Here is a 21,480-nt window from a genome sequence, read left to right as displayed (position 1 = left end):
TCCCCCACACATATGCAATTGCTAAATACATGTTTGATATTTTTTCTGTATGTATATCTAATTGACCATCTCCTTCCTCTGCTCAAAACTGTTGCTGTCATAAATCAAGTGCCCATATTTGCATGGACAGCTCTTTCAAAATGATAATTAATTGATGAATCATTTTTTTTTTTTTAGTTTTGAAATGCACTAATGTGCATTTCCTTTAGTCATGAAATTAGGAATTCCAAATATATCAATTTCTGTTAATTTATAGTCATTCACAGTGAAGTATGCGTATAATTATCTCAGATACACATTTTTAATTTGGATCCTGGAATCTGCATTTCCTTAAAAATTCCTAGATAATTAAGGCAAGAAATGTGTGTTTTAGAATTTTAAATATAAGAATAATTGCTAAAGATTTTACTTCATTTATTATTTTATTAGGAGATATTTTATAACCATGAATTTATGAGTAGCTATTATTACTTTTGTTATTTTTAACAGATAAAGATATGGAGCAGTACTAAGTTTTAATGACCTAGAGTTAGAGATTATCTTCCAAAAGTACCTGAAAGACTATTTAATCTAACTTTTTCCTTAAAAAAATCAGGGGACATTTTTAGGTTAATTGATTTATCTAAATTTTCAGAGCTGGTAGATGATAGAGCTAAGACATGAGGCCAAATCTACTGAATCCTAGGTAAGTAAGAACCATAGCATCCTCAGGAAGAATCTGACATTTGGCTGGAGTCCACTATTTATTACTATCTCACTAATTGAGCTTGTGTTGAATATTTGAATTTCTGGACCTTAAGTTCACAGAACCAAAGACTTTTAGAGCTCTGGAAAGTCAAAGTTTTCAAAGATCCTAGATGTTCATAACATGAGCAAACTTCTTGCAGCCCCTTGGCCTCTCACCTTTACCTAGGGAGTCTAGTTATAAAAGTCTTAAAATATGAGCTACATTGCTGTTATAGTGTGAGTCTGTAATGAAAATGAGCTCATGATAACCCCTCCACGTGTAAGTAAAAGGCATTTTTTTGAAGATTCTAAAATCAATTTTTTTTTTTTACTATAGAATGCCATCAAATTAGCTTCATTTTGAGGTTATAAAACACGATACACAGAACCATATACACAGAAATCTCAACTAAGAGATAACACTACTAACATTGCAGTAAAAAACTAATTCTCACCACAAGTGCCGCCATGACAGGGCCATGGATTATGTAAAGCAAATGGGTTTCCACACTCAGCCAGCAGCTGAAAAAGGGCGAGGGGACACATTAATACACAAATACATTTTATTTATGAATATATTAACTTAAACATTACCATAATACTTACTTGTCATTGAAGTACACGGCCCTGGTAATAGCATGGATAGTGGTTGGCACCAGCGGAAACCCTACAAATGTGAAAAGTACAAATTACACTTGGTTTCTTGGTCATAACCTTTAAGTACAGCTGCATGGAAAATGGTAGTGTACTTGCAAAAATACTGGCAAATTGAGTGAATCTGTCAAGATGTTCCCCTGATATTTTCACAAAAATCGTCTTTGGTCAAGTCAGTCAAAATGCTCCCAGTTAGAACATCATGTACTCACGGAGAGTTTGGTTAAGAGCATCCAAATAATTAAAAGCCTTTTACAAATTGCTGAGTGTAGTAGGTACACGATGACTATTATTACCATTGTTATGTTTGTAATGGTGACTATTAACTGAGACCAGAAAGCCTTTCATTGTAGGTGAACTGGGCTCTCTCATGGAGAGGAGCTGGGTCATCCCAGAGGGATGTGACCTGGGACTGTGTATGAAAGCAATAGTCTGATTGCTCCTAAAGCCTTAGCTGATGTTCACATTCTTTCTTCTAGGCTTTTTTGTTTTTCTGTCTGTTTATATCTCATGTGGTGATTGTGTTTCCTTTTAATATGAATACTTCAGAGAAGCCAGTATGTTCCCTACTTTCTGTGGGTTCTGGCTAGAGAAACTTTATGAAGGCAGCTTACTGTACCTCCCTGACTAAACTCAAAGTGCTAGTAAAACAAACAAACAAACAAACAAACAAAAAACAACTTTTAAATTTATAAACAGGAAAATGGAGACAGTTATTGGAATATGTCCTTCTAGATTATAATTTTTAAATCAATTTGTATTCTATAAGTATAACCTAAAGTTGTAATATTCATTAACAAAGAAAAAATAAGTATTTTTACTCAGATGTACAACAATAGAATATTGCTTGATTTGACTGAGACATCTGTAGAAAGAAATTTTGTTATTGTCATCAGATTAAGAAATGTGTCTTAGGAAAGAATGGAATCAATGCATTTTTATTTTCCATGAGTTATATACAAAAAGAGGTCTCAAACTATTGAATTTTCACCTGAGAACAACCTCAGCTTTTAAACCCAGGAAGCATATATTTAATAGGACCATAGATTTAATGTTTGGCCTGAAATAATTTTGAGTTTCTTTACACAAAACATGATTGTGTTATTCGCTGCAGTTCTAACATACCATTTTCCCACTTGGGCTCAGAAACAGAAACAAAAGTCTCTGAATTTATTTTGAGATGCATATTTTAGAATTAGACAGAAAGAGAGGCATATGGAAAACTGAATCCCACCTCACCATTTTGTAGAAAGGAAAGTGCTTTCTACTTCATCTGGAGAGGAGTATAGACCCCACACCTTTTAACATCCGGGGCTCTTTGCCTTCCTCTGGCTATGATGCCTCCTTTTAGGTAGTTTGCTTTTTCTGTTTTTTTTTTCTTTTTTCTTTCTATTCTTCTCAAGGTCCCAAGAGCCATAACAACCCATTCTTCCCACCAAAGATGATGAGATTCAGAATAATCCTGTCTCTGTAGGGTTCATTTTTTAGAAGGATTTAATAAATTCTATTTGTTCAATGTAGAAATCCATGGGGGAAATTTCCTTCCTTTGATTTTTAACAAGGGGAAAACCAGCAAGGCAAGGTGAAGAAACAGTTTGAAGAGGGTTGCAAAATAAATGATTTTGCTGAGAGCTAAACTTCAGTTTTGAAGTTACTTCGATTGGAGAGAAATCAACGACTAAGTGGTGCCATGTAGACTTGGAAGGGAGTAACTACTGAAAGAACCGTTCTTTGATTTTCTGTTGGGCAGAATTTCACCATCAGATACTTGTTCACCCAGTGGCTGATGTTTACAATGTCTCTTATAATTCTTTGAGATTGGTTTCAAATCCTAGAGTTGGTAACATTATTCACAGCTGAATTAAATGAATGGGCTTTATATCACCTGCAAACAAATTAGGTGCTATAATACAACTGGGCGTTTTTGGGCCAAATTTTCTGCAGTCTAACTTTCAAGGCTCTTTTAAAAGTAGGTAGGTTTTGCTTTTTTTCTGGCATTGTAAAATTTAGAACCTATCATACTGTCTTCATGTGAAAAAAATTTTCAAAGGACTATAAAAATATTATCCAGAAGAGATTTATTCTCTTGCTCTATTAAACTTTATAAAGTTTCTGTGAAGCTATTTTTTCTTGAGAAATTAATTGGTATTAATTTTACCCATTGTCCTCCCATCCAAAGATAATGCTTGCTTAAAGTTCTAAGAAAGGAGCCATTGCTTTAAAATATGTTAATTTTGTTCTCAGAGTTCAGATTTGGCAATGTGATTTTTCAGTGGTAACAAGTTTGGTGGAATTTTGGGGTGTGTGTGTGTGTGTGTGCATGTAGAAAGATAGTCTTAGCTTTGGCATGCTAAAAACATTACATTTTAGAACTATTTGGTTGACTATCTTTCCAAAAATCTATCTACAGAAGTACAAATCCCTCCAATTCTTTTTTCAATTTAAATTTTTATATTATTGTGGCAAGAACAATTAACATGAGGTCTGCCCTCTAAACAGATTTTTAAGTGCATAGTACAATATTGTTACCTATAGGCACAATGTTGTACAGCAGAAACCTAAAATTTACTCATCTTGCGTTACTTAATCTGTATAACCATTGATTAGCAACTTCCATTCTGTGCTTACCTTACTAAGTGTAATGTTCTTTGGGATTCTACTTGAATCACTCTAATGAAGTTTTAAATAGTTGTTGATTACAGAAGCTTAAGGTATCACATAAACAATTTACTTATTATGATTGCCTTTGTTTTTGATACAGCTGAGCAGCTTGTTCCTTTTTTCTTTTGAATTGTTTATGTGTTTTAAGCAGATATCTTCATTGAGCTGTCCATGACGATGCCAAAAAGTTTTATAACTAATTCACAATGCATCAGGATACTCCAAGAACAGTATAAATTGTTCCTTCCAGGGTGCCCTTGTCTCTGCTGAATGTCACAGACAATAATAAATTTACAGCCTTTTTTTCCCATGAAAAATTTTCTGAGTGTGGCAGATAGTTGTTTTGAACAATCAAAACTGGTAAAAGAAATATACCATAGATTTTATTTCAAAGGAAATAAATCTGGTAGAAAGTGTGTGTTTGTATGTGTGTTTGGGGTAGAATGTTATTATCAGGTCTTTGGAAGGCATTTGATCAGCATAAATTATTATGATTGTGATTATCAGAACTGCCATTGGAGTGATTAAATTGTATTGAGTCTATTCTTGGCATGACCAGATTTGGAAGTCTAGAAATTGTTGAGAGGGTGTACATATGGATGAGAAGGCCAGGGAAAGGAAAAATTAGTCTTTTTGGAAGGCTGGGGCTAAAAGAGAAGAAAAATAGTAAAAGGCCATTTTGAGAAAATTTTGTCCTGTTTTAGGACAGGAAAGAGCAGGAGAACTGTTACCTGATGTGGAACCAGCAGGATAGTGATAGCCTGATTTCTAACCTCACTGGATGGTTAAGGAAACAGGGTGCAGCTGCTTCCTTAACAGCTGCTCCATGTAAGGGAGCAGCCATGCAGATGAGGTGATCTGTACAGCCTGTACAGTTCACAAGACCACTTTCTCAGTCCTTTGCTGGAGGGTTCACCATCCCTAGACATGTTCACACTATGTGACAACATCCCCCTCAATTTTCTTGGCCACAGTTTATTGAACCAGGGTAGGCTATCTGCCTAGAGTTGGATCAATCAGATTCTCTTGTCCTGCTATTCAGAACTGGAACTTAAAGATAAGCATTTAGTTTCTGTGAGTGCCTAGAACAGAAACATGTGTACTCAGGAAACTATGGGGCAGGATATATTTACTATGAACTGGATGGAACAGAGACCCTGTGGTCTATGGTCTGTAAAGAAAGAGAAGGGTAAAAACAGATACGCAGAGGAAAAACAAAGACAAAAGGCAGAGGGAGAGAGCTCCTGGTTTATCCGGTCCCAGGCTACAGCCCTTTTAGTTGCCTGGCTGTATTTCTGCCCTTGGATTCCATGAGATACACTAGATTCTGACAACTTCTCTGCATTTGCTTAAGTTAGAACATTTTACTCTGTTGCTTGCAACCAGATAATTGTGGCATCATCAATTCATTTTTGAGGCATCCCACCTATCTGCCCCACTGACCCACCATTATCGGATTATCCCATTGGGCTTGGGGAATGCATTTGGTTAAAACCATGTACTCCTGTCATGTAAGGGTGTTATGGAAACCAGTATGGCATAACACCAGCCCCTTTCTGCAGTTTGCAGACTGCAGGAAAGACTCCAGGCTGCTTATATGACTTCCCAAGCACATTTCTATAAAGTTGGTGACAATGCCTGTTGGGCAGGGCTTTAAATACAAAGGGTGATGTTTTAAAAAATCCCTTGGATTATCCTCCCTCCTCACTTCATCTCTCCTCTCTTACCAGTATTTGGAGGGACTCCCCAGCCTGCTGCATTAAAGGGCAAGCTTAGTTGAAGGCCATCCACAGCCTCTGCTCTCAGAGTCACAGTCACCCATCATGCGGTATGGATGTGGTGAGAGAAGCCTTTGGCTCTATAGTCAGTGAGGGATGGCCCGCGAGTTCCTCCTCTGGTATAGAAGTTTCAAAGTAAGGCTGAAACTTTTTTTTTTGATAAGGCAGTAGGTGTTTTTATCACAGCATTTAGTTTTCTTTCATTGCCTCACCTTCTGTTCAGTTCCCTTCCACCAGGGGGAGCTGGACTTTCAGCAGCCCTGGGGGAAAGGGAGCAATTCTAGAGCATCCCTGAAGGACTTCAGCACCCTCCCTTAGTTTGTACAGAAGCAGCCACAGCTTAAACAATCCAGCCCTAAGCTTTCTCAAGCCATTGCCATGTGCTGTGATGTCACACCGGCTCTACTTGGAAGCCCATGTGGTTGTATCTGCCTCTCAGCTGGACTCCGCTTCCTGAGCTTTCACTGGAGGAATCCTGCTGATGGATTGACAGGAAGAAATGTTTTTGAGGAAGGAAAATGAAGCCAGGATAGGGGAGGTACATAATTCAAAAGGTGAAATTCTCCTTTGCTCTACAAATGTGATGAATAAAGCAGAAGGAGGCCTAATCAGATCTTCTCTCAATAAGGGAATGTTTTGTGTCCATTATTAGCTAGGTTTGTTCCCTGAAGCCACCCTTTGGAAGTCACCCTTATAGTCATACGTTCCTTCTCTGTGCAGACCCTCCAGTCAGCACAGTTGGATTGAGATTGTTAAAGGGCTTCTACAAGTCTTTTGGAGACTGAACTCCTGCCAGTACCTGTGTTCCATCATTCCTTGAAGGACCTGGGACTTTACTCTATTCTCTGAGACCAAGACTAGAAGAAGACTGAAAGCATACAGACAGAGGTGAAAGTGGCTCAAAACTTAGCTGCAGAAAATACATACCCCAGCCCAAGAGATAATACCACCGCAAGCGTTGCTTCTCAGTAAACACGGCCATGACGATGAGTGTATGAAGATAGATCCCTTCACAGAGCATCCAGAAATAGTTGCAGGCCATCATGTACTGGTGGAAAAAATGCAAAATCTTGCAGCTCACCTGTCAGAAAGAAAGGAAGATACTCAGAGGAAGACACAGGTAAAGATCTGGCAGTGAACACAGAGTAAATGTGAAAAGAAGCCAAAGTATCTACATTCAGCTTGCAAGGCAGTTTCCCAAGCATCTGTAAACATGTGCCACCCGCTATACCCACAAATCAGAGTGAATGCACAGATCACTGGTATTACATGTAAATAGCCAAATAAGCCAGTGGAAAACTAGTCCACAAAATGTTCTTCCTTGTTACATTCTGGGGACTTACACAGATGGGATCATTTTCCTTCAATTAGTCAGACTCATAATCTTAGGCACTGTCTAGGGATTTGATGCATGACTTTTATGGCCCCTTTTCTATGGTCAATGAAGCAAATAACCCAGATATTTTTAGTGCTCCTCCTGAAATTCACTGATTTGTTGATGATGTCCCTTTAGCAGTAAAGAGGAGAGAGTCAGGTGATAAATTTCACGTCTAAACCCAGGAGATATGCTGAGCTGCTGTTTATGCTTTTGTTTTCATATGGGAGCCTTGGTTTACATATTGGGATCAAGCCCTCTCTGGGCACAGAGATTAGGATGACATCCTTGCTGAGAACTCAGTGCAGATATAGGAGCTATACCCTTGGAAGAGTCAGATCAATATTGTCTGTATAGAAATAACCATTGCTTATACTGCATAATGGAATACTTTTATTCACTAGTCACTCCTGGAATAGGATTTTTCATCTTGGTACATTAGCATTTTGGAGTAGTTTTTTGTTGTTGTTATGGGGGCTGCCTTGTATATTGTTGGGAGTTTAGCAGTATAACTAATTTCTATCCATTAGATATTAGTAGCATCTCCCACACACCCTTGACAATCAAAAGTGTCTCCAGATGTTGCCCAATCTCCCCTGGGGAGCAAAATGCCCCTAGCTGAGGATGCCTGACTGAGGGTACTTAGCTGTGCTGATCTCTTAACAACTATAACAACAACAATAATGACAACAGAATTTAGCATTCAAAATCTTAGGTATTAGGGAGTAGTTATTTGCTTTACTATTATTTTACCAAATACTCTGTTTTACATTATGTTGCTTCTTATTTTGAATTTGACTGCATTTTAGGCCTTTTCCTTAAAAAGCAAGATAGCCATGAAGTGACTTTCAGTACTGTAGCAACCTTTTCCAAACCATGCATTTTATTTAATGCGTAAGAGTAGTAATTCATTTACTCAGAACCTGTTGTGCTGAGCCAACAGACATTATATTGTGTTTCCTTTTCTATCAGGGTTTATTGAACATAAGGAAAAGCCCCCTGGGCCCAGGAGAAGGCAGATATGGCATTGTCAGAGGTAGAATCAACCTCTGATTCTGACCAAAGTGGTACAGTGGTGCAGATAATTAAAAACACCAGGTAATCTAAAAGTAATTTCTATTTGGCTCAGAAAAGCACTGGCTTCCCTTCCCCCCACCTGATTACCTTCCTAACTGGGATTATTTGATTTAATATAATGTTAGTTTTGTATTTTCTAAGCAAGTACTTGCTATATTTACCTAACACCCAAATATATAAGTAAAATATGAAATTCAGTTGTTACTCTGGATTCATTTGGAAGACTATTCTTATTTAAAAGTCCTATTCCTTCTGGATCCAGAAATTAAGCATACGGTTTGGAGGCTGTCACGTGGGGAGAAGAAGATGGGAAGAGAACAAAGATGATGGTCTTATGCCTTTGTCACCCAGAGCAATTTTGGCTTCAAATTTCATATACAGTTAATTATTGTTATTTTCGTAGTTAATGGTCTATAAAGTTGCTTCAAAAACTGAAATAGCAAATACTGAGCCATTGCTCCTAGGGGAAACACATGGTTAGGTTCCTATAAGCCTCTGGTCACAACATTTTCACCCAGCAAACGATAGCTAACTTTGTTTTATGTGTTTTGTTTAAAGACACCTTATTTAACGTATGTTGTTGCTTCATTCACACTGAACTCTGTCAATAGCACTATAACTTCTACCTGAAGAAAACTTCACTGACACACACATATTCTCTGTAAGTCACATCACCGCTTTCTTGTACTTAGGAACACCATACAGCACTTCAATATTACGCTTGGGGGGCTATTTAAAACAGTAAAATCACCAACAAAATTCATAAAAATGTAAAAATCTTGGCAATAAATAGATCACAAAAAGGACATTTGTTTATAGTATGAGAAATGAAACAAGAAGGCACAGAGCATTGCCTTGTTTAACCTCAGCTGGGAGCTGCACATCAGGTGGCTCCAATTTCTGGACACTCTGTGAGTGTCTGTGAATGATAGTGAATTTGCTAGTATTGATTTGGGGGTTACAAATAATTTATAGGAAAAAACAAATTTTCAAAGGTGAAATTCATGAATAAAAATGAGAATTGACCATATTTGGGTTTGACGTAAGATATTGTTTGGAGGCTAAAGGCCTCAAAAGCTCACACAAATTTTTGAAAATCACAGTGTATTCATTTTAGAAATAAACACCTCATGAAAACAATTAGAAATATCCAGGTGATCAAGCTATTAGAATTTTTCACAAAAAATAGTTTAGCACTTAGATCAATGTTTCATAACTAAGGTGGTTTATCAGTGTCACTTGAGAATTTTTTAACAAATACACATAACCATACCTCATCTCTGTTTTTGTTTTCAAACTATTTTCCAGAATTTCTAATTTAGGCCCCTGGTTAAGAATCCTGTGCCCAAGATACTCAAGGTAATTCAGTTGCATTGAACAAACATTTATGGAACACCTGCTATGAGCCAGGAACTAAGCCAGCTCTGGGAGTATCAGCATGAATAAGATATTGTCATATAGCCCCTGACTTAACTATAACCTTTCCATCAAGGGTGGAGTAAACCAGGCATTAAACAAAATGATGGGGTCTCTTGATTAGGGTTAGCCCCTACCGCCATTCTGAGATGGTTTCCTAATTAGCAGCATGGGGTATTAAGGAAGTCACTCTCAGATCAAATAAGCTAAGTAACTTTTCACTAGCTTTCTAAAGGTAAGTCACACCAGTGTAATTTTGTTTAAAGTAGTATGATCTCCCAAATTGCAAGACAAAAATCTATATTCAAATAATATAAATGCATCACTCCCAAGTTAAACAAGAAATAATTGAAGCCAAAAGTAGATAAAATTTGAGAGTTATGCTCTATTTTATTTTCTTCATTAACATAAAAAGAGATAATTGCCACTGTGAATGATATGTAAGTAAAAGCCATACTATCCACTTTGGCTTCAGTGAGTCGTAACACTATTCAGTGCCCTTACTACTAGTTCATGTTTTAATAAAAATATACAGTTTGTTGAGCAGTATGTAACTTTCAGGTGGAAGGGATCCTTCAGTTTTTTGACTGGGTACACTATTTAATCTATCTTTTCCACAAAATGCCCCAAAGGGCGCTTATAATAATTTGATTAAAATGGAATCAGAATTACAGAACAGTTTTTCCTTAATCTAATAAATCAAGTCAACCTTAAAACTTTATACAAGATAGATGCTCAGCAGTGAATTTATTTCCTATTATATTTTTCAAGGGCACTTAAGAAAATTCCTCTGATCTACATAACATAGGAAATCTTGTGTGGCAATATGTTCAAGAACCATTGATAAGGGAGCAAAGAGTGCTTCCAAATGTAAACTGCTTTGGAATTTTTGTTTTTTAAGAAAAGAGCAACTTTATAATAGATAATCAAAGTTTTGAGGTGTTTTTCTGTTGTGGTGGGGGTAGAGGAAGACCTTCAGTATAAGAAATAGAAAGGAGACCAGAGCTGATCTGTGAAAACAACGAAAAGCAATAATCATGGCCTATGTCCTACTTTTAAGCAATTGAAAATCCACCATGAACTATTCTTGGCACCATTTGCACCACAGACCTATTACCAGGTATAACAGGGAGCTAAGGAATACTATCTTGCCTTTCAGAATGTCTTCCATCATCTTCAGAATGCCTGAAATGCCATATGGTTTCATTTCTTTAGCTTAAAGCTGTTTTCCTTACTAAAATGCCAACACCTTAGGAAGGGATTACACACATATTTTACCCTATCACTCTCTGAAATCATACAGTAGGAAAACTGAGGGGTTGGGGGATCATAAAGAATGCAGATTTGGAATGTGATTTATCAAATATTTATTGAGTTTGTATTGTATTGCAGGCAGTAGGCTAGAAGATCCAAAGTTGTCAGAGTCCCTATTCCTAAGAAATTTACCATCTTGACAGGTTCACAAAGAGAAGATCCAGGGAAGTGTTGCCAAAAGTAAGCACTCTGAAAACTTTGGCAACGGCCAAGCTTGTGCATATTTCATTATCAGGGTATACTTAATTCTCATGATACATTTCGTGTGCACAAAAACTCTTAGCTTTCACACACACACACACACACACACACACAGAGCTGCAATTTCTCCCTCTCATTGGTAAAATTGGGGTATTAGATTCAACTTCTGTGTTGATTTCATATGGTTAGGTATAATAACACATTAAGGAAAATTTTGTGAGATGTTTTAGTTTTGTTTTGCTGTAAAACACATTTGGCAAAGGATAATTTAAAAGAATAGCCATATGTTTCCTGTATTCTGCCAGGATTTGATTAAAATGCACACTTTAGATAAGATCTTTTGGTTTTTCAAAATGGTGGCTAAGTTTGATGCAGTAACTGTGCTTGCATTTTTGTGTCCAATCCTGGGCTAGGGCTGCAAAAATAAAGTTCAATGCTTGCAATCAAGGAAGTTACCTTCAGGTGCGGAGACACATACATAAACAAATAAGTGCCACAATGTACAATGATTTCTAGAAAAGGTAATTTTTGTAGCCTACTTTAAGACAGTTAAAAATTCTCTTCTCAGTTAAGTCAGAGGAGAAAAAATGGATCAAACTAGTAGGGCTTGTGTTATTAATATTAAATAATCTACCCAGTTTGTGTGAAAATTTACAAGGAACAGATTAGCAGATTCTGCCAAAGTCACACACATTCTACTCTTCTTCCAACTTTTCTATTTTCTATTTTTGGGGCTGCAATATAGGTTACTTTATAGTAAAAGAAGTGACTGACTATTAATTTACTTTTCAAATTCACATGGACAAAACTGAGGCAAAATGAAGATCCTGAAGAGTATCTTCCCCGTTTCTTTAGTTATTAGGGGGCCAAATAAATATGTTTGGAAACTTACAGCAAACAACTAAAACCACATACCCCACTATACAAACATATTAATAAATAAAATATTTAAAAATTATTTTGAAATGGTCTAAAGAGTACCAACTCCAAAATACTTTGCACTGAATCAAAGCTGCCAATATTATTTCTGCCAAGTTTTGTTTCAAAACAGAAATAAACTTTGCTATATGTTCAGCATGATCTCTAATGATTAAAGATAATTATTTACATTTCCCTGAAGCTTCTAATAACGTTTTCTCATCAGTTCACTTTAGCACAGAAGGAAGAGTGTGAAGTGATGTTTACCTGAGCAGGTGAAGACGAATCAATAAGTCAATTTCTAAATATTTTACCTGAAGAAATAGACATTTTAAGAGAGACTGAATAGTAAAGATTTATGGTCTATGTTGGTTAAATTGGTCAGGTTAATTTTTTTTATTAAGTTTTATTTAATGTATATCTAGATTACATATTGAGTGAACTTGTAATTGCTGTTAAATATGTTTCTACCTGATCCATTTTTATCTCTGCTGCCTCTTCCATCTCCACCCTCAGGACTTAAACCCAATAATATTTATATAGAGAGTGAGCAGCAGTTGCTTATTAAATCAAAATGAATATGGCTTTTGGTAGTGTTTATAATGTTGTTCTATTGAAAATATTTTAACTCCTAATTCAATATTATTTTATCAAGTATCCAAACAAGAGCTGCTTATCTATGATCTGACAAATAAATTCCAGGGAACTTTTAACCTAACAGCCCATTAATTCTTACAAATGTCTGCAAAGATCAGTACATACCTGCAGGGGTCAGGCTGCTGACATCAATAGAAAACTTAAAATGCTGGGTGAATTCCTGTGGGGGCATCTTAAATTTTTGTCAAGTTTTTCTAGGTTTCCAGTGTGGGTTCTTTAGAGGATAGCAGTCCCTAAGGTCTGCTATACACTGTCATTTATCCCCTGCAGTCGTGGTCGAACAGTTATTTCCCTTTGAACTATGGTCTTCAGACTGGGCATGCATATGTGCCTTTGGGTATACACAAAGACTGTCCAAAGGGCATGTGAATATTCAATGGCCATTTGCACCATTTAGTAGCATTCTTTAAGCTATCCTTTTCCATCTATCCTTTCGCTTTACAACATAAAAGAACACTTTTCATCTGAAACAAAGTTTACTGTGGTTCATTACTCAAGTGTTAAAAAACTTTCAAATGTCAAACAATGGGACAATGGAAAAAGCTCCTTTAAAGATTAGTAAAGGTGCCCTACCTTGAGATGTTCTGTTTTTCTCTGTCAGACCTCTTAAAGTAAATAAATTTGATATGGGGTATTCTAGCTTGTTGGAATGTTCTATGAAGGATATGGCTACTAGATCATCCTTTCATTCATACACTAAAAAATACATATTGAACAAGTGTGACATGCTCATGGGCTCCTTCACATTCACATGGTTATGGGGTCAGTAAAAGACCACACATAAGTGTATACACAGAATCTGAGGACCGTCTTCTCTGACTCTCTTCTTTTTGAGATTTATTTCCTTCACTTTTGGGGAGCTGTAGTTGGCCTAAATTCTGTCTTCTATTATTCAAGTCAGTAAAATTGAGAGTTTTCTATCAGAGTTTTACCTGTCCTGGAAAGGGATAAAACCATGGGAACTCTACTCACAACTATTTCCATTTTAAAGTCTCATCTTCTTTCTAGCATCTCCCTGTCTTGGTCTCTATCCAGGATCTTCAGATAATTTCTTTTTATATTTTGTTCAGGGTTTGTAGTTGTTATCTGTGAGGGGTTTTTGCTAGACAGGAGCTATTCAGCCATCACCATTTTGTTTTTAATCAATTTTAGATAATGAACCACTGTAATATATACTCTGTAACATCACATGAAAATTATGGTAGTAGGGTAATCATATGGGAAATTTTAAATAAAACAATTTTCTTCAAAAAGTAGGTCTTATATTATTCAGATATTACAGGATATGTAGCTCAATAACAGTCCATCTACATTTCAGGAGTAATCTTTTTCCCCCAGTTTATCTATTTAGTTGTAACACTTTTTTTTTCTGAGACACTTCCTGCCTTCATGATTTGTAGTTTATGTTAATGCCTTTCTGGTCTTGAGATAATGCTCAAATAAAATATTTAAAAATATAGTTTCCTGTAAACATTGTAGTTAAATTTTGATAGTATACTTGCTTTCACTTCGTAACAATAGTTCACATTTTTAAATTATTTACACTGCATGCAAATCATCCAGAACTTTTCAAAGCCCTTGAACTTATTACATGTAAAACCCATAAGCACTTTTTCTCATAAAGAAGACATGCAAGGCTTATTTATCAGCCGAATTCAATTACATGTGACACTAAGAAGGATGCTTGCCATTGAAGTACTATTTATGTATGCAATTGAATATTTTTTCTACAATGACCATTTTACATGGGGCTCATTTAAAAGCTTGTCCTTTTCTGCTCCCCTTATCATTTCAATTAAAAGAAAATAAGCTTTGTCTGAATCAAATATTTGTCTGAATATACTCAGAGTCCGTTCTCTCCATCCTTCCATCCCAAACTGTGTCTCCTCAGAAAAAGAGCAATTACAGAGCAAACAAACCGAAAAAAAAAAAAGGAAAGGGTCCCACTTCATGGGGTCATCACATAAGTTTCGTTTTCCACCAGTCTGCCCTTGTCCATGAGAAAGAATTTGAGATTCTGATTCATAAGGTGTGGTGTGGGGCTTGAGATTCTGCATTTCTTATTTATTTATTTAAACGTAATAATATTTTAATTTTATTTTTTAGTTTTTTAAAGTTCTCCTTTTATTATAGATACAGAAGATATATATACACCATGGAATACCATGTAGACATAAGAAAGAATGAGATAATGTCCTCTGCAGCAACATAAATGCTTCTGGAGGCCATTATCTTAATTAATGCAAGAACAGGAAACCAAGTATCACATGTTGTCTTTTATAAGTGAGAGTTAAACATTGATCACACAAGAACATAAACATGGAAACAACAGAGACTGGGGACTAGTAGAGGCAAGAGGGAGAGAGGACGATGTGGGTTGAGAAACCAACTATTGGGTACTATGCTCACCACCCGGGTGACAGGACCTGTACCCCAAACCTCAACTCCATGCAAGATGCCCATGTAAAAGCCTACATGAGATTGTGCATCTCTAACCGAAGCCCAGGTGATGCTGATGCAGACCATGTCTTGGAAGAATTTAGGGTTCAGAGAGGGCCTCCTCAGTACTTGTTGCAGTGAATTTACTGCAACTCCTGTTGTAAACTCCTGTTGCAGTAAACTCACAGTGCAATGAGAAACACCCTGACTTTGATTCACATATATTTTAAAACCTCATAAGGAGGAATTACAGACCTCTTTGTCAAAATGCCAGTTCAGTTGATAAACTAAGGGACAAAAAGACCCTCATCTCACCTGGTAAACTGTCAACTTGTACAGTCTTTAAAGCCAGCTGAATGAAGTAGAAACCTCATCAGAAAGTCTAGCAGTAAGCAGCTATGTAGGAAAGTGCTGCAATCTTTCCTCAGAGGAATTTAAGGATGTAACATTTTCAATTAAAAGTGAGTCTGTTGTGCAATCTTGAGATGATTCCTGATAAAGTCTCAGAGAAAATGAGTTTGACTTTGTGGAACTGCGTAGTTGTCATTTGGTGTGTTTAGGAAAAGAATTAAAAACAAACACTGGAGAACAAAGTCTCATCTGAGATAAATACAGTGGGAGATGGTCCTGAAATTGGCAAAGGAAGCACTTTGGAAGTGTTAGGAAGACAATGCCAGAGCAAACAGAAGGGTAGGCTATACACAATTCTGATTAAAAAACAAAACAACAACAACAACAACAAATAAATGTGGTAGGGGAATAAATGTTAACCACTTACTACTCTCAGGGTTTGTTCTCTATACGGTATAGTGAGAGTCTTATATCACCCTTCACTGGGGATTCTCAAGCCACCATTGATTTAGCTGTATATGTTCAGACCACAGCTCTTGAGGTTATTTGTGATTTACAAGCCTCTACATATGTGTATTCTACTTTTATACTTAGTCCCTTTTAGAATCAAGCAGTGTTTTACAAATGCTCTGAGTTTCACACCTCCTGTGCTGTATCACACAGAAATGAACAAGGTGTGACGGTTAGTAATTGACAGGTGATAAAGCCCTAATGATAAAGCTAACAATGATAATACAAATAATGATAGCTGATTTTGAGAGTTGTGTGCCAGACGATGTTTTGTGGACTTTAGGAATGCTGGCTTATTTTTCATAGACAGCTTTAAGAGAAAGGTACTATTATGATCTCCATTAGGAAAGTAAGGTACGGTGAGGTTAAGTAACTTACTCAATATTAAAGATTAATCTGTTAAGTAGAAGAGCGAGGATTTAGATCCTGCAGTTCAGCAAGAACAATAATGTAATTTGGACTAATCCAGCTCGGCACAACAAATATCAAATTCGAGTGTCACTTCACAACTTTCCAGCAATGATCCAACATACCCTAACAGAGCGTGCAAAACCTCTAGCATCTCAATTGGAAGCTCTTTGACAATAAAAACAGATATATAACAAATTCTGCACTAAATTCATGACAGCCTTCTCAAAGCAGGGGAAGCTAACTGCAAATTTTGAGATGAAGACTTGCTATGTAAAACATGTCACAAGATACCATTTGTAAGTCACTGATTTCATGTGTAATGGTACTACCAAGATCGGCCAAATGAAGGAAACTGGAGAATGGGTATATGTTTATATCCACTTTAGAAAGAGATTCTCCTTCAAATCTGTATGAGAAAGCATCCAATTATAAATAATAACTTTAAAAAGGAATAAAGAAATCCTCTATACTTTTCTGCACCATGTGACCTTGGTTAAAAGATCATTTATGGGTTTTGACATGCAAGTAAAGTGAAGTAGCATAAATGGCTAGGGTAGGATACTTCATTCCATTACCACATCTTGGCATTACTCTTTCTGCATTGTCCTTCAAATGCATCATACACTTTCGTCCCCAATCTAGTTTTTTTCCATAAGCTACTGAAATGGATCATTTCAATCTGGTTTTATTTACCATTGACCACTCATCTCAAAAACTCTGCTATCACGATTACCTCTCTCATATTTATATATTCTCCCTTGCACCAGCCTCCCTTGGACTGGGCAGGAGTCCAGTTTCCACCCTGGGTTTTGTCTTCTCTAGTGTCTTGGCTCTGAGCATCCATTCTAAGCTAATCTTCCTGTGCCTACCTAAGAAGAAGCTCTGACATAGCCTGGTGGCTCAATTGTCCTGAAAAAATAAAGTTTAGAAGACATTCATGTTGCTTTCCAGAACTTGGAATTCATTTGACTTTACTTATATAAGAGGCTATAGAAAATACGACTAGATTGTTTCAGTTTCTGAGGTGCAAAGTGCTCAGGTTTCCAGTAAAAACTAATCTCTCTGCATTGTGCCTTTCAGACCCAGATAAAAAAAATCAGAGAGAAATTTATTTCTAAAAAAATGACAAATATCCTGCTAGCTTCCTTTAGATGCAGCAAGAACAATGCTTTTAATTCTGCCTCCTGACTTTCTACATGAAGATCATCGAATGAGCACATAGAACAAAAAAATAAAATAACATTTCAGATATTATGGAAATGAAATGCTCAAATGACACAAATAACAATGGGCAATTTTCACATCACTCAATAAACTGAGGATGTATTCAGCCCTTCTTTATGCCATGAGTTATTCTGAGTTTAACTTTTTAAAAAAAAAAGAACGTGGAAGGAATAAGATTCTCACCCTTGGCCGTTCAGGAGATAATATAACTTTCCAAAAACTACCCAGGGAAGAAACAATTAAATGGGAAAAGGACCACAGATCCACAGGGATTCTCCACTGACAGTGAGGACAGGGCATTGTGTGTGTGTGCGTGTGTGTGTGTGTGTGTGTTTTCCTTACCCTCAGCAAAATAACAACAACAACAACAACAACAAAAAAACTCATAGAAATAGTGTGACAATATTTGGAATGAGGCAGCCTTCCTCTATATTCCCATGGGCATTGGTGAGGAAAATGATTGCTGATTCAGTGACCTTGAATTGGTCCAAAATGAAAACAAGCAAACAACAACAACAACAACAATAAACACACACAAAAAACCCACCCCTCTGTCTGTCTTTAGTTTGCTTAAGAACGAAGTGTCTTTAAAAATTTCATTTTTTTTTTTTTGAAGAAAACATATGCCTGAATACTGACAGATGACATGCTGATAGATACACTTTTTTAAAATTTATGACTGTGGTTGTCATTCTCATGTTAGTTGCAATTTCAATAAATATTTGTAGATTGACAATGTCCAATAACTTCTCTTTCCCCAATTTTTTTGGGCTGCTTTTCTTTCTTCCTTCCTCCTTCCTCCCTTCTCCCTTCTCTCTTCTTCTTCTTCTTTTCCTTGTCTCTACTTTTCTTGGCTAGGGAGGACCTTAATCTAGTGTATTCTGGAGTGTCAGTTTTTCAAGAAAAAATCAGTATTTAAAATAATTTATTTCAAGTAATTTTAAATATATGATTCTGCACGTGACTTAGTAATGTTCATGACATGATTCTCAGCCTTTGGATACTCTTTTGCCTGTATCTTTAGAAGTGAAGAATTCTATTCCCAGAAAAGATAGGTCTTGACAATAGCAGCAAAATCTTTTCTAGTTCTTGTTTATCCCCTTTATAAAGAAATCTATTACAATGGGGAAAACTGCTTTCATGATACCTGAATTTACAGTTTCAACTGTAATCTACTTTAATAATCTTTTGGATGGGAAAAGATACTCAAGAAATTGGACTTCTATGAATGCATTTATGGCAGAATGTGCATTTTCAAGGTGAAATACAATACAAATTTCACCATGTGTGTGTCTCTTGGTGGTGGCACATAACCAGTTTTTAGGATGAATAATGTATAAAACATGTCTCCTTGAGAATTATTTCCTTCCCTTTCTTAAACTGACTTTCCCATGCCTAGAGACAGCAACCCTATGTTGCTTGTATAGGGAGGGTTAGATAAGAGATCTAACAGCACTCTCATTGGAAAACAATGACTGTGTTATTTTAACACTGAGAAAGTACTAAAAACAAATAGCCTAGTTTATTTCCTCTGGGTGAAGTGTATGCTTCACAATTTACAGACATGAATTAAGTTTTGTCATTGTAGTTATTTTGTTTCAGTCTATGCTATTTATATGTATTTGAGGAGGGATATATGTTTCCAGATTTTCTCTTACGGAAGAAACAGACATTTGAAAATATGCAAGAGGCACAGTGTGTTCTCACATATGATATTGTCCCATTGATAATTGTAAATGGCTTGTTATTGGTGGCTTGTTTTCATTTTGTCTAACTTCAGAGGGAAATGGACTCTTTTAAGCATATAGAGAAAAATGTCCAAATTTTTTGCCTCTTCGTTTTCTGTGGAAAAAATACAGTTTGAAATAGATAAAAATGTGACTAAACCCCATACGTGTGGTTGCAAAACTCACAAAGCTATTTCCATGTTAGACTTGGCTCATTGCGAGGGATTACATTTTTGGTGGTCAATGAGTATTTGACTGATTGGATAAAATTCTATTTTTAAAATGTTTTATCATTTTTTCTTAGGAAGTTCATTCTTGCATAGCTAAAAACATCAAGTCTGTTAGGTTAAAAATACACTGATTGGAAGAACCAGGTGCTACTCATGCCATAAAGATAAGCTGCTTTCCTTTCTTTCAAACTTACTTTAAGAATGCCTAATGTGTTTGGGTGAATCAATCTCACTCCTTCATACTCAGAGGAAAGTTTCCTGTTAATTTCTCTGGCTTTCTGAATCTCACACTCATATTCTCCTAGGAAATCAGGTGCATAGTGGCAGAGCCAGGTCCCTAGACACCTGCTTATGGGGTTTATTAAAGGTTACTAGACAACAGAGGAGCTGCAGGGCATATGTGGTTTGACTTAGTGGTGGCTGGGGGACAGCCTATGTGCTGTGGCTGGCAGAGCCCCTGGGCAGGTCCACCCCTAAAAGGCCTATGAAAGTGGAAACATCTAGCAATGACAATGAATGAGACTGCCAAGAGCAATTAATAGAGTAACAGATTTGTTGGAAAAGTCAAGGACAGAGACCTAGGGAGTTAGTCATAAGGCGAGAGTTGACAGCAACCTTGTGAGCAATCACTTGCAATATTAGGCCCTCGGGGGTTTTGAAGAGCTTTATGCTTCTTTAGGCTCCAGGACAACCACTGGGAAGTGAGTAGAGCAGTTTTTATTATTCTCACTTGATGCATAAAGCTACATGGTTTCTATAATTTAGTAGCAAACTCAGAAAAATCCTGAATTTTGACTATTACAGGAAGATAGGTTGAACAAGATCTCGCAGTGGATAAGAAGTCCCTTTTACATTTATAGGTGGGAGACAGGGAGACATGGGTTTGAGACTCCCAAAAGAAGAGGAGAAAGAGTCTATTCAAGAATTTATGATACTTTGCAATGTGACTGAGCATGCTCCCAGATCAATGTGGTTGATTATTCAAAAACTGAAGCCTCATTTCTTGGCCTACTCCCTACAGAGAGTAACTTTCCTATAGTTTCCACTCTTAATGGGAAATGGAGAGCCACGATGTGACTGTTCTCTGCAGAGAGATTCTTAGTTAATTGCTTCTACTTCTGTTTTCATCTCAGTGGGGGCCAGCTTCCCTAATTAACTGTAGCGGGCATGTCTGGTTACGGGCAGCCATCATTTTGGAATGACTGAGCCCATTTCATTAAGAACATATCTTTCTAGGGCAATAAATAAAGACAATGAAGAGTACCAAGTGGTAAAGAAGAGAGAGGTTGGCTCCTGTGTGAGATAGGTCTGGGTTTGAATCCCATCCTTAAGTACTCATGGTTCGAGGGACACTTGCTCTCACCAAGCCTCAGTTTCCTCAACTTTAAAAATGGGGATAATTCCACCCGTTGCTGGGATATTGCACAGATTAAATCAATTGACATTAAAAAGGAAAATTCATCAAGATAAACACATTTGGTCACATTATTCTGCAGGTAAGATGGGACTTTGTCTCTGATAACAGATGCCATGGTTTTAAAAGATAGATTATAATGTCTCTCTGCATATATTCATACTGCAAAAATTATTAACACTGTGGAGCCATTAGAAGCTAAATTAAGCTGCTTTTCCATGCCGTGCCACTGTTACATAGGATGCATGCTCTGGGCAGATTTCACACATTTTAGTTATTGGGTTGGCAGAATTGTCAAATGCCAGTTTTGAAAGATGAGGCTATCTACAGATGCTTGCATAACACAGCTAAGCAGAGAAACAAAAATGAAAATATCCCTTAGCCCTTCACTGCGAGC

The 21,480-nt window shown here is 36.7% G+C and overlaps 1 protein-coding gene across 1 annotated transcript in view; it reads right to left on the bottom strand.

Annotated features, from left to right (window-relative positions):
- CALCR (calcitonin receptor) overlaps positions 1 to 21,480 on the bottom strand; it is a 151,030-nt gene that overhangs the window by 12,377 nt on the left and 117,173 nt on the right. The window contains exons 9-11 of the mRNA XM_005550212.4: positions 6,747 to 6,900; positions 1,333 to 1,393; positions 1,182 to 1,248 (exon numbers count right to left, since the gene is read on the bottom strand). Of these exons, the coding sequence (XP_005550269.1) occupies positions 1,182 to 1,248; positions 1,333 to 1,393; positions 6,747 to 6,900 (282 nt within the window). The remainder of the gene's footprint in view (positions 1 to 1,181; positions 1,249 to 1,332; positions 1,394 to 6,746; positions 6,901 to 21,480) is intronic.

The sequence above is a fragment of the Macaca fascicularis genome, chromosome 3 (genome assembly GCF_037993035.2).
Source record: "Macaca fascicularis isolate 582-1 chromosome 3, T2T-MFA8v1.1".
Classification (NCBI taxonomy): Eukaryota; Metazoa; Chordata; class Mammalia; order Primates; family Cercopithecidae; genus Macaca; species Macaca fascicularis.
This window is presented reverse-complemented; position numbering and strand designations above follow the sequence as displayed.